Source organism: Protobothrops mucrosquamatus, unplaced genomic scaffold, assembly GCF_001527695.2.
Source record: "Protobothrops mucrosquamatus isolate PMUCROS unplaced genomic scaffold, P.Mucros_1.0 scaffold464, whole genome shotgun sequence".
In the NCBI taxonomy this organism is placed as follows: Eukaryota; Metazoa; Chordata; class Lepidosauria; order Squamata; family Viperidae; genus Protobothrops; species Protobothrops mucrosquamatus.
This window is the reverse complement of record NW_015386785.1, coordinates 243611-256519: the sequence shown is the minus strand read 5'-3', so window position 1 is coordinate 256519 and position 12909 is coordinate 243611. Positions and strand designations below refer to the sequence as shown.

The window sequence follows — 12909 nt, the reverse complement described above, 5'->3', positions numbered from 1 at the left end:
ATATATATATATATATATATATATATATATATATATATATATATATATATATATATATATATATATATATAATCACCTTAATATTTGGTAAATAGTGTGTTGTCTGGATTTATATTTACAATCAATAACAATTAGTTTCTATAATTCCATAATCCACATAGTAGCTTTCCTTAATTTTCTCTTCTTCCAATAATAATCTCATTTATCAACCTTAAATTAGTACATTTCCTAGTATTTTAATAGATTAACAATTGAATATAAACATTTTTCTAGTATTTTAATAGATTAACAATTGAATACAAACATTTTTTCTAGTATTTCAATCACATCAGTGTGAAGTTTCTTTTCTTATTAATCATCTTAATCACCTTATCATAGATTCTGTTTTTAAAGTTCTTATTTAAATTTATTTTCCCCACAATGTTCTAAAACATGTTTACCTGTTAAGATATTCTTAGAGTTAATTATGCTTAAGTATTTAAGTCTTTTTCCTCATACAAGCCATCCCAACAATTTTACATTTCTCATATCTTAAAACAAAAACAAGAAAGAGAAGAAAAAAGGAAGTAAATAATATACTACTTGAAAAACGTGTCCCTGTTAAGTTAAAATACATCTATGTCCAAAAATGTTTCTATTCTTTTTAATCATATTCAAACAAATATTTAATCTTTAAATATTCTGTCTAATAAATCCACAGCTAATCTTTTGAAACTATTCAAAACATTCTTATTAATTGAAATTTTCTCAAAATCCATTATCTAAAATGGCTCTTCAAACTTGGCCCTTTTATGACTTGTGGACTTCAACTCCCAGAATTCCTCAGCCAGGCATACTGGCTGAGGAATTCTGGGAGTTGAAGTCCACAAGTCATAAAAGGGCCAAGTTTGAAGACCCCTGATCTAAAACATTTTCCTCATATAAATCATTCCAACATTTTTATGTTTCTCATATCATTAAAAAAAAGTACTGTTACTTAAGGAGCCTATCCCTCTTAAACTAAAATTCATTTATACCCAAAATTTTATTTCTTCAACCATATTCAAACAAGTGCTTAATCTTTAAATATTCCATCTGATAAGTCCCATCATCTAATTTCTTAATTCTAACCTTAGCCTTTTTTTTTTTACCAAACATCTTTCCTAATCAATATGCTACACTGGACCAAAAGGTCTTCCCATAGTTTTGCAGATATTGTTGTAAGTACAAGAGACGAGTCAAGTAAGATGTTTTTGTGGGAGTGTTTCGCCCCTTTGTATTCCATGAAAATCTTCTTCTTTCTTTCTCTCTTAGCTTCTCTTATCACTTTTTTGTCTCTCCAGTTCTTGTAGTACTCTTGACAGCTCTGTAATACATTTTATCAAATCTTTTTTCTTGTCCTTAGACTTATTTTGCAGTCTTGAAGTATAAGTTGTCTTTTCCATGTCCAATATTTCCTGCAATTTTTTCTCCACTTGAGTTAAATCATAGTTCCTTCCATTGTTGAATTCCATCTTTAAATCTCTTTCCTCTAATTTATGTTCAGTTATCTGCTTTATTTGATCATTCTCTTTTTTATTTTCTGAAAGTTTTTTGTTGTGAAGTTAAATTGAAGATGCGTTCATTTAAATTTTCAAAGTTATTTTTTAATTTCCTTGTGGTTTGAAGTCATTGTCATTTGTATTAATTGTATCATAGCATACATTTTCTCCTGAAAAGTATTTGTTTTTTCTTGATATGTTTTTTCTGCAGATCTCTGATATTCCATGACAGCCAAAAATCAAAAGTTTTCCTTTCTCTGCAAACAGCTCTAGAGTTACAGTTCAATAAGTCTTTATAATCCAGGAAGGTCAATTTTTCCCCCTAAGTTTTATGGTTCTCACTTTGTAGATAGCCCAAAATGTTTTCTTTTCTTTATTATAGCTGTTATTTGTTTAATTAAAGTGTTGAAGGTCAGAAAAGTTATCTTTTCCTGGGCTTGCCAGTTCCTGTATTAGAGCAGCTATAATTGTATATTTTCATCCACCACTAGATGTCAGCACCAGTTCATTTTTCAGTTTTCAAAACAGGCAATTGCCTTCTGTTTTCATCAAGAAAATCTTAACTAATTCCACCAATTTCACACTTATCCAGATTTAAGTCTTATATTCATTTCATTTTAGTATATTTTTGTCCCCCATAAAAATTTAATTCTCCACTTCTATCTGTGGGAGGGTGGAGCAAAGAAACCCCTCCTCTCTCTTTTGGAGGATTTTTGATTCTTGGGTTTTTTTTTCCAGAAGATCAATTATCAAGTAGAAGAGAGAGAATCGGTATTCTTACCCAGTTCCAAACACGTTGTTTACTATCAAGCTTAACTTAGTGCTTTTTGGCTTCAGCTGCTTGTAGCTTGGGCTAGACTCTGAAGTAAAGCTAGCCTTTCTTCTGTTGGTTTCTGGAGGGCTTTCCCCGAACAATTGGATCGACTGCCATTTCTCTGCAATCAGCGGGGCACAGCTGGCTCAGGAATTCTGGGAGTTGAAGTCCACGAGTCATAAAAGAGCCAAGGTTGACTACCCCTGCTTTAGGCCCATTTAGGGTCCCCATACAGAAAAGAATCAGCTGTAGGGTGCAGAGCCCCACGATCCCTCAGTTATTTGCACTACTGCGCAAAACCAGAAGCCTGGTACTGGTATTCTTGTTTAGCCTCTTCTTTAGCACATCTATCTCTAAAGCTGCGTGAAAGCTTATGGAATGTAGAGAGTTCATAGAAAGGGAGTTGGTTTTATTTTTCACTTCCCTGCCATTTATTAGGATCAGATGTTTCTGCTTGAAAAAAATCTCACAATCTAATATTGAAGATAATACAACTGTTTGTAGTCCTGTGAAAACAAAGCAAGGAATGGAACTGTATTATTCAGTATTATTTTGATACAATGGAAATTGGAATGTTGTCAAATTTGCTAGGAATGGAAAATGCAACTTTTTGCAACAGTTAATATTTTAAAGATGAAAGAGATTATTGCATCTAATTTTAAGGTATCTTTTAATAGAGTTTTCATGTAAGTTTGGATAAAATACCTTGAAGTGAGCCTTTATATCAGTAATATATAGTAATATGTACTGTATTCTTTAATCCTATTGTAGCGGGGACTGCCTGAGAGTGCTTGCAGGAGCCTGACTGGGAAGGAAAAGATTGGGACAGCTGCAGTTGGCTTTGGGTGTGGCTGGCGTGAGTGGAAGGAGGAAGGATAGAAAAGGAAAGGAAAGGAGAAGGCCGGGGTTGGAGTTGAGAAGAGAAGGTCTGGAAGCTTATTTTATTTTTCTATCAAGGGTATTTTAAATAGAGGCTAGGTAGAGTGAAGTTTTATTGCTTTCTCCGTGGGAGGATATCTGAAACGGAGGCAAGCGAGAGTGTGGAGAAAGGGAGTTGGCTGGGGTTTCTAGCCTCGGTTTTTAATAATAAAGAGTAAAGGGAGGGGGGTGGTTTTGAATCCTGAGACCTGAGGAGGAATTCCAGAGAAGAAGCACCAGGAGAAAAGAGACTGGTGGTGCCAACTGTTGCTGCCAACTGTTGTTGTGGACTTTGGAGGCATCTGGACTGTGGCCATCGCTGCTGGCATAGGTGCTGGGACATTGTGGGGGGAGTTGCCCTGGGGGATGAGCCATTGCCATAACATACTGGCCGTCATTGTTATTATTACCATCTGGAGCCGGGGTCTACCCCCCCCATTCCATCGGACTCTGAACGATTGCTCAGGGGCTTGTTACTCCTGCTGCTAAAGCAGCCCTGAGCTGTTATATACATCTTCGGGGCATCAACCATTGAGACCGGTTAAGTTCGTGCCTGAAAGTCCTGCCTCAACAAGAAGAGCCTGCCACCCATCAATGCTGCATGAGTTCCGGTTGTAAGACATCTCACCGATCTCTAAAGAACATTACCGCAAGGCTGGACAAGGGGGGTTGTGGCTGGGAGGGCCTGGGCATTGGCGGCCTCTAAAGAGGTAGCGCTACACTATCAAATGCTTACTTAGTTTGTTCAGTGTTCCTATTGTGGACTGAATATAATGCAAACAATTCTGCTAATTTCAGCTGTGCTTTAATGACTTATTTCTCATTTCTGCTTTATGTATGACCTTTCTTCTCCCAGACACATATTCTCCCTATGATTGTCTTACATTAATTTATGTTCTAAATCATAGGCTATACATTGCCTTGGAACTTTGCAGTTATTGACACAGGAGACTAGCAGAATACTAAAATATGAATTTTATCAAATTATGAAAGTTTACAGTGCTAGTGTGTATTATTGTCAGCTTTTGAAACAGCCTGAAACAGTAGGATGTTTGTTTTCTAGATAATGTTTTGTCTTGTTTACCTTTTCAATTTGGTGGTTAATTTGGTGTTGGACAGAAAATGATTAAATCATTTACTAGTATTTTGAACATTTCAGTTATACTGTTCACAAAGTGTTTTTGAATAAGTCTACTCTACAGGACTTAATTTATGTCTTTATTAAAAAAATCTTTGAGTAGTAAAACCTGGGTACAATAAGTCAGATAGAATACTTTAAAACATATTTGAAAGCCATTAAATTCACATTTTAATTATCAAGCATTTGGCTGGTAACAACTTTAACAGCAACAACACTCTTTTATTTCTGTAAAATAATATCTTCTGTGACATACTGTACATATGACTAGACAAAATTAAGATTATTAAGACTTATTTTTCCAGTCACAATGATGCATTACTATTTTAACCAATAAAATTTTGGTAACTAAATACCATTAATATGTATTATATAGCTGAAAAAATAACATTTAAGCATTCAAGTTAGAGTGGAATCCATGCCTACTCAGAAGTAAGGTATGTTGAATTTAATAGAATTTTTTCCCAGGTATACACAATATCTTCAGGCTCTTTTACCTTATTGTGTGGTAGTTTGTCAGTGATATTAAATGAATAGTTTCATGCCATGTACATTATTTTCTGCAATGCAGTTTATATAAATTCAGTGGAAGGCTATAAATGTATGTTATTTAGATCATCAGTTTACATAACAGTGAGTCACAGATAGAACTAATTTTGGAGGAATCCTATTTCTTTCTTTCACCTTCTTGCCTTCTTTCCAAGCAACAGTGCAAATAGTTTAAACAGTAGAAGCAAATTCAGCTTGGATCCAGAGACTGATTTTGTATATGACAGAGTACATCTCTTGTACATGGGGAATAATTTCCTCCTTCTTGGGCAAAAGCTTTATATAATTTGAAGAGAAATCAAAATACAATTTAAAAACTGATACTCTTCTTAAACCTTTAATACAGAGTTATTGAATCTATATAAGGTTGTAATGAAAGATTCTTTATGAATATGATTACAGTATGTTAAAAAATAGTAAATGCATGAAAAGGGGTTTATATTATAACTGGACATCTGCTTCACAAAACTATATTGTGAAAGTGTAAGGACCCACTTCAATCCCACATCTTAAGAAAGCAGAACTCTTGGAAACAATTTCTTCCAACAGGAACTTTTATTAAGAGTAGTTGATAGCAGGCATAATAGACAGGATCTAAGGGATTCTTTACAGATCGATACTTTAAAGGGTCCCTAAGCAAACTCCACCCCACAGTTCATCCGGACGGTTCAGACCGGCCAATCCCCAGGGGGTTAGTCCATCGTGGGAAAGGGAAGATAGCATCAGTCTGTCTCCGTTTGTAGTACGATGTTCCACAGCTCTTCACACCTCCTATTGGGACCACAGAAATAAGCCAGGTTCCAGTTGTTTATACTTCTTCCACCCCCCCTTTCCTAACTGCCTGGTTAGGGAGAAGAAAGTTCAGAGAGATGCATAGTAAAGGGGGCAATTTGTTACACTGTAATGGCCAGCAGACCCAGAGGCAATAAACAAAAGGTTACATTGTAGCGAATAATAATAATAATAATTAATAATTAATAATAATAATAATAATAATAATAATAATAATAATAATAATAATAATAATAATAATAATAATAATAATAATAATAATAAAAAATTGGAAGGGACCTTGGAGGTCATCAAGTCCAACCCCCTGCTCAGGCAGGTAACCCTATACCATTTCAGACAAATGGCTGTCCACTTTCTTCTTTAAAACTTCCATTGTTGGAGCATTCACCCCTTCTGGAGGCAGGATAGAGGAAGAATAGAGGAAGTGAAAGTCAGAACCCCGCAGGCATATCCCCCCTCCCCCTTGGGAGTATTGCAGAATCCAGGCGAAGGTGAGATTTGGTTTTAGATCATAGGAGATAGATAGAAATGAAATATAAATGGATTCTGACAGAAAGTGTCCCATTTAGACCAAATCCCTCTGACTTAAATTATTATATTTCATTATATTTTAAAGCAAAAGCATTTCACTGGCACTATTTTTCCTTTCTTGGTTTCATATACTATAGAAACACTGGATGTATTCGAAGTATTGTAAAGGGACCTAGGTATTCTAGAAAGCAGAGATTCAAATTGTCAAGTTATTCTTAATCGTGCAAGGGACATTTTGGAACCTATAGTTTTCTATGCTGTAAATTGATTCTTCCTGGTGACCCTCTTCCTTTGACAAATCACTTGATCTGAAGAGCAAATTGAGTTTCAAAAGTAGGCTTTCTTGTTCTTAAGTTATCATTTATGCTATTAGTTCATTGTTTGGATAGCTGTAACACTGTCAGAAATTTTAATTTGAGTCTATTTATTTTCAGTCATGCACTTCAGGTGTCTAGATTGGAATTTAATATGAAGGTTAAGAGCAATACTTGTTACTGAAGAATAAAAGACTATTATTGTAGTAACCACCTTTTCTTTATGATGTTCAGGTTATTCAACAAAGAAATGAAGAGTGTGACCATATTCAGTTCTTAATCGAAGAAAAAGAATCTAAAGAAGAAGATTTTTATGAAGATCTTGACAGATTTGAAGAGAATGGTACTCAAGAGTCTCGCATCAGTCCATACACATTTTGCAAGGCCTTTCCTTTCCACATTATATTTGACAGAGACCTAGTTGTCACTCAGTGTGGAAATGCAATATATAGAGTCCTTCCTCAGGTAAGAATTCTTGTTTTTCCTGCAAAGCTTTTGAATTCCAGCCCTTCTACCATCCTACTCAAGTGCTACTATTCACTTTTTTATACCAGTTCTATTATTCAATATTTTGTAAGCACCACTTGGACTATGAAATGTATTTCACATTTCTTCCTTTTTAGTATTATATCTGAATCTGCACACATGGAGTTTTAGTAATCAATCTTTTAAACATTTTGTTTTAAAAAAACATTAATGCTGAAAAACAAGCATAAGCCATGACTGGTGTAGTTTAAACACTTATATATTTTAAATAGTTTTCACTTCATAGTTAGCTATGCCTATGTTACCAGCTGAAAAGGTTTTTTTCCTGTCTAAATTAGCAAATATTAAGTATTCCATCATTTAAAAATATTTATATTATTTATGCTTCTTCCTTTCCTCCTCCCACCCTTTTCAGGTTGATTTTCATAAAGTATGACAATGGAATACAATCCTTCATGAAAAGCCTAGAGTTTTTCATCCTAAAACTCTTTTTCATAAAGAGTCCATCTGAATTTATTTTAACCTATGCAGCCTGAATCAATGTAAACATGAAATGTGGGAACAGACTCTCTGTCAAAAAGAAGTGACCATTAATTTCTAGAAGTGTTGCTTGAATTACTGCTGTAGATTATAGAAAACAAAGAGAGCATAGAGATCATTTAGAACAGCATTTCTCAATCTTGGCAACTTTAATATGTGGACTTCAACTTCCAGAATTACCCAGCCATCATGCAAAGTTGAAAAATACTGCTTTAGAATATTTCCTTGCTCAGTGTCATTGAAGATAGGATTCTCATCCTGGAGCTTGGACAGTGTGAACAACTCTTATTCAATTTAATATTTATGCAAAAAAGTCCATTATTTAATTGTTAACAATTCAGTACAATATGAGCACTAGTTCAATAAATATTATTGTACTATCCACCACAGACAGAACATAGGAAAACGGACTGCAATCACTAACCAGAATTCAAAGTTTTAAAATGTTTTTCTTTCTTTTTTACTTACATTTCAGCTCCAGCCGGGGTATTGTAATCTATTATCAGTATTTTCACTGGTTCGGCCTCATATTGATATTAGTTTCCATGGAATCCTCTCACATATCAACACAGTTTTCGTGCTAAGGAGTAAGGTAATCTAAAACAGTGTTGGCAGCCCGGTGGGAAAGGGAGGGGCAGGCACCTTTATGCGTTCATGCGCTTACATGCTAATGTGGCTGTGTATGCGCACAAATGGGGCCACGAACATGCGCCTCTGCTAATGGGGCTGCTAGTGCTGGCGCGAGGCTCGTGGCTCAGCTAGTGCCAGCTTGTGGCTCGGCTAGCACCGTTGCGAGACTCATAGCTCATGGCTTGGCTAGCACCAGCTTGCAGTGGTGGCTTGGCTAGCACTCAGCTAGTGCCAGTGAGAGGCTCGTGGCTTGCGGCTCGCTAGCACTGTTGCGAGGCTCATGGCTCATGGCTCGGCTAATGCTGGTGCACAGCTCACGACTTGGCTAGCACCGGCGCGAGGCTCATAGCTCGGCTAGCACCAGTGCAAGGGGGGGTGGCCAGACACTAACATGGCCCAGTGGCCAAGAGGCCATGGCCAAGCAGTGGACCACTTCAAAAGGTATCTATTGTACTAGGAAGAAGAAAAGATTTGAGCATAAGTCTTTTCAAATTGAACATAATAATGATCAAACAACTTCTAAAAAGAATTGACCCCTTAGAGGAAGAAGAGAGATGGAAACATGTCATTAATAGAAAAAAACAGAAACCTAGAACAAAACCCCTGTCCAACCCAACCCACTCTGATGCAGACCACCGGTGCTGAGCAATCGATTTCATTAACTGTCCCTGGAAGAAAACATGCAGACATGTAGAAAAGAAGCATCATCAAATGTCCCTAGAATAGTAGCAATATCAAGTGCTTCTGTGATAGATAGAAAAATATCCCAAAACTCCCTAGGGAAAAAAGGTGAGTATTGGTGATAGGAGATTCAATTCTCAAGGGAACAGAATCAGCCATCTGTAGACCAGACAGTCAATCCAGAGAGGTATGTTGTCTCCCTGGAGCAAAAATCAAAGATGTGGCTGAGAACTTAACTAAAATAATAAAACCCACAGATTACTACCCTTTTCTATTACTATATATATATAGGGACAAATAACATGAAAATGGACCTGAAAACTATTCACTGATTACGAGCAGCTAGGCAAGAAAGTCAAGGAGTTGGGTGCTCAAGTAGTTTTTTCATCTGTACTGCCAACGAAAAGTCAACATCCAGCAAGAGAACAAAGGATTCTAGAAACGAACCACTGGTTAAAAGGTTGGTGTCACCAAAACAACTTTGGATTTCTGGACCATGGTCTGCACTACCACCACAATGGACTTTTGGCAAGGGATGGGCTGCATCTCACAAAAACTGGGAAGAATATTTTTGGAAAATGACTTGCCCAACTTATCAGGAGAGCTTTTAACTAAATTGAGGGGAGAGGGTGACAAATCTTTAGGATCTCCAGGACCTAATACCAAGCAAAAACGCATAGAAAACAAGTCAAATAATGAGGTAAGGAGGGATGGGAAGGAAGACAAACTCGACACCAAGTAGGAGACATAGGAAGCATACCCAGAGTCCAGAGCCAGACATAAAGATCCCTGCCTATATACAAATGCTTAGCATTTGGGGAACAAACAGAGTGAACTTGAATTACTAATACATGAAGATAGATATGATATAATTGGAATTACTGAAACTTGGTGGGATGAAACCCATAACTGGAACATACTGATGGAAGGATACAAACTGTTCAAAAAACCCAGACCACATAAAAGAGGAAGTGGAGTTGCACTTTATGTAAAAGACCACTATATTGCTAAAGAAATGTATGAGATCAAAGAAGAAAACCTCCTAGAGTGCATATGGGTCAACATAAAAGAAAAAAAGAATGACATTGCCTTAGGTGTATGCTATAGGCCTCCCAACCTAGCAGAAAAAATAGATGCACTTTTTGCTAACCAGTTAACAAATATATGTAGGAAACACACTACAAGAGTAATGGGAGACTCCAATTACCCTGACATCAACTGGAAGACTAATTCTGCACCAAGTGAGAAATTGAATAGGTTCTTGACCAACCTAGCTGACAACTTTGTTGTCCAAAAGGTAGAGGAGAGAACTAGAGGGACAGCCATACTGGACTTAATTCTCATGAACAGAGAAGAAGTGATAGAGGGAGTTGAAACTGCAGGAATCTTGGGTGAGAGTGACCATGTCATACTGGAATTCAATATAATGCAAACAGAACCAATAGAACATCATGATTCCAGAGTCTTAGACTTTAAAAGAGCTGATTTTAACAAACTCAGAGAGAGCTTGGGAAAGAGACCTTGGATGAAAATCCTAAAGGGGAAAACAACTCAAGAAGCTTGGGAAACTCTGAAAATTATAATCATAAAAGCCCAGACCAGCACAATACCACTGAAAAAGAAAAACAAGAAATCTAAGAAGAAACCAGCATGGTTGCACAAAGATCTCTCTGATAAACTGAAAGACAAAAAGGACAAGTACAAAAAAATGGAAAGAGGGACACATAGCTAAGGCAGAATATCAGCAGATAACCAGACAAAGTCAGAAAAGCAAAGACTCAGAATGAACAGACCTGCAACAAAAGTCAAAGATAATAAAAAAAATTATTTCACAATATAAATAACAAGAAAAAAATCAAGGAAACAGATGGTTCACTAAAGAGAGAAGATAGCAAGGAAATAACAGGCAGCAAAGAGAAAGCAGAGCTGTTTAACTCATTCTTTGCATCGGTCTTCATGCAAAAATAAATTATTGTCCAACCTACCAAAAACCTAACTGTAAAAGACAGACTAGAAATAAAAGTTAAAATAAGCAAAAAAATGATAAGAGAAAACCTATCTGATCTTGAATATAAATCACCAGGATCTGACAGATTACATCCCAGAGTTCTAAAGGAGCTTGCAGATGTCATCTCAGAACCACTGTACCATATCTTTCAAAAATCCTGGAGCACCGGGGAACTACTAGAGGACTGAAAAGAGTTGATTGGTTCCCATCTTCAAAAAAAGGGGGGGGGGGAAATAGACCCAGGAAACTACAGACCAATCAGCCTAACATCAATACCCAGGAAGATACTGGAAAAGATAATCAAAAAACAGATCTGCAAACATCTAGAAAGAGTAAAGTAATAACTAAAAGTCAGCGTGGACTTGTTAAAAACAAATCATGTCAAACCAATCTTATTTCTTTCTTCGACAAAGTGACTAAATTAGTAGACCAGCGAAATGCTGTGGAGATAGTATACTTAGATTTCAGTAAGGCATTTGACAAAGTAGACCAGAACCTGCTGCTTAGTAAGCTAGAAAATAGTGGGATAGACAACAACACCATCAGATGGATCTGTAACTGGCTGACAAACCGTACTCGATGAATAGTCCTTAATGGTACTACGTCTACATGGAGGTAAGTAAGCAGTGGGATACCACAAGGTTCTGTCTTAGGCCCAGTACTCATCAATATCTTCATAAATGACTTAGATCACAGAGGGGAGGGAGTCAACCTATTTTCCAAAGCACCTGAAGGCCAGACAAGGAATAACAGATGGAAACTGATCAAGGGGAGATTCAACCTAGAAATAAGAAGAAATTTTCTGACAATGAGAACAATGAACCAGTGGAACAGCTTGCCTTCAGAGGTTGTGGAAGCTTCATCGCTGGAAGCTTTCAAGAAGACACTGGACTGCCATCTGTCAGAAATGGTATAGAGCCTCCTGCTTGGGCGGGGGGTTGGACTAAATGACCTACAAGGTTCCTTCCAACTCTGTTATTCTATTCTATTAAAGACTTAAAGCTCATGTTACTTTGAAAGGGTTAAAACCCTTTGGATAGGGTATTGGATACTGCACCAGTTTTGGTCACCACAATGTAAAAAACATGTTGAGACTTCAGAAAGAGTGCAGACAAGAGTAACAAAGATAATTAGGGGACTGAAAGCTAAAATATATAAAGAATGGTTGCTGGAATTGGGTATGTCTAGTTTAATGAAGAGAAGAATTAGGGTGACATGTTAGCAGTTTTCCAATATCTAAGAGGTTGCCACAAAGAAGAACAAATCAAAGCACCTGAAGGCAGGACAAGAAGCAAGGGATGGAAACTAATCAAGGAGAGAAGCAACCTAGAACTAGGGAGAAATTTCCTGACAGTGGAACAACTTGCCTCCAGAATTTGTGAATGCTCCAGCACTGGAAGTTTTTAAGAAGAGATTGGACAACCATTTGACTTCCTGCCTGAGCAGGATGTTGAACTAGATAACCTCCAAGGTCAATTCTGATTCTGTTATCTTTTGACTGTCCATATATGAGGATACTCCATCTTGGATGAGCTTCCACAATCTGTGAATATGGATTAGCTGATCTGTCCTGCATAGTTGGTATGCTCTGAGTTCCTTTGGTTAAATAATGCTATCTATTTGGACCTTGAAAGTGTATCTTCTGTATAGCATTGCTTGCCCTCCTGAATGGGGTTTCTCCTGGGATTCATATGGCCCCTACCCTGCTATTTTTCAGAATATGGTAAAGACTTGGCTCTTCAATGGGCCTTTGGCAAGGGAGAGTGAGACTCTTGCTTTGTTTCCATTCAGTCTATTATTCTTGCTATCTATTTTTAAATATTTTTCCTCCTTTTTAATGTTCTATTGTATTTTCTTCCTTTTGATTATTTTGAGCCACCCAGAGTTGTTGAGAACTGGGTTTAACCACAACAACAGAAATGCTTTTCTTTATCATATTTGTTTAGGTAAAGATCAGAAAATCAGAAATAAAAGCATTCAAGTTTTCT

General features: G+C 36.7%; 1 protein-coding gene across 1 annotated transcript in view; it reads left to right on the top strand.

The window, feature by feature from the left end:
- Positions 1 to 12909, top strand: part of GUCY1B1 (guanylate cyclase 1 soluble subunit beta 1) — an 84920-nt gene that overhangs the window by 62805 nt on the left and 9206 nt on the right. Inside the window, exons 6-7 of the mRNA XM_015816543.2 lie at positions 6811 to 7041; positions 8078 to 8194. Coding sequence (XP_015672029.1) covers positions 6811 to 7041; positions 8078 to 8194 — 348 coding nt within the window. The remainder of the gene's footprint in view (positions 1 to 6810; positions 7042 to 8077; positions 8195 to 12909) is intronic.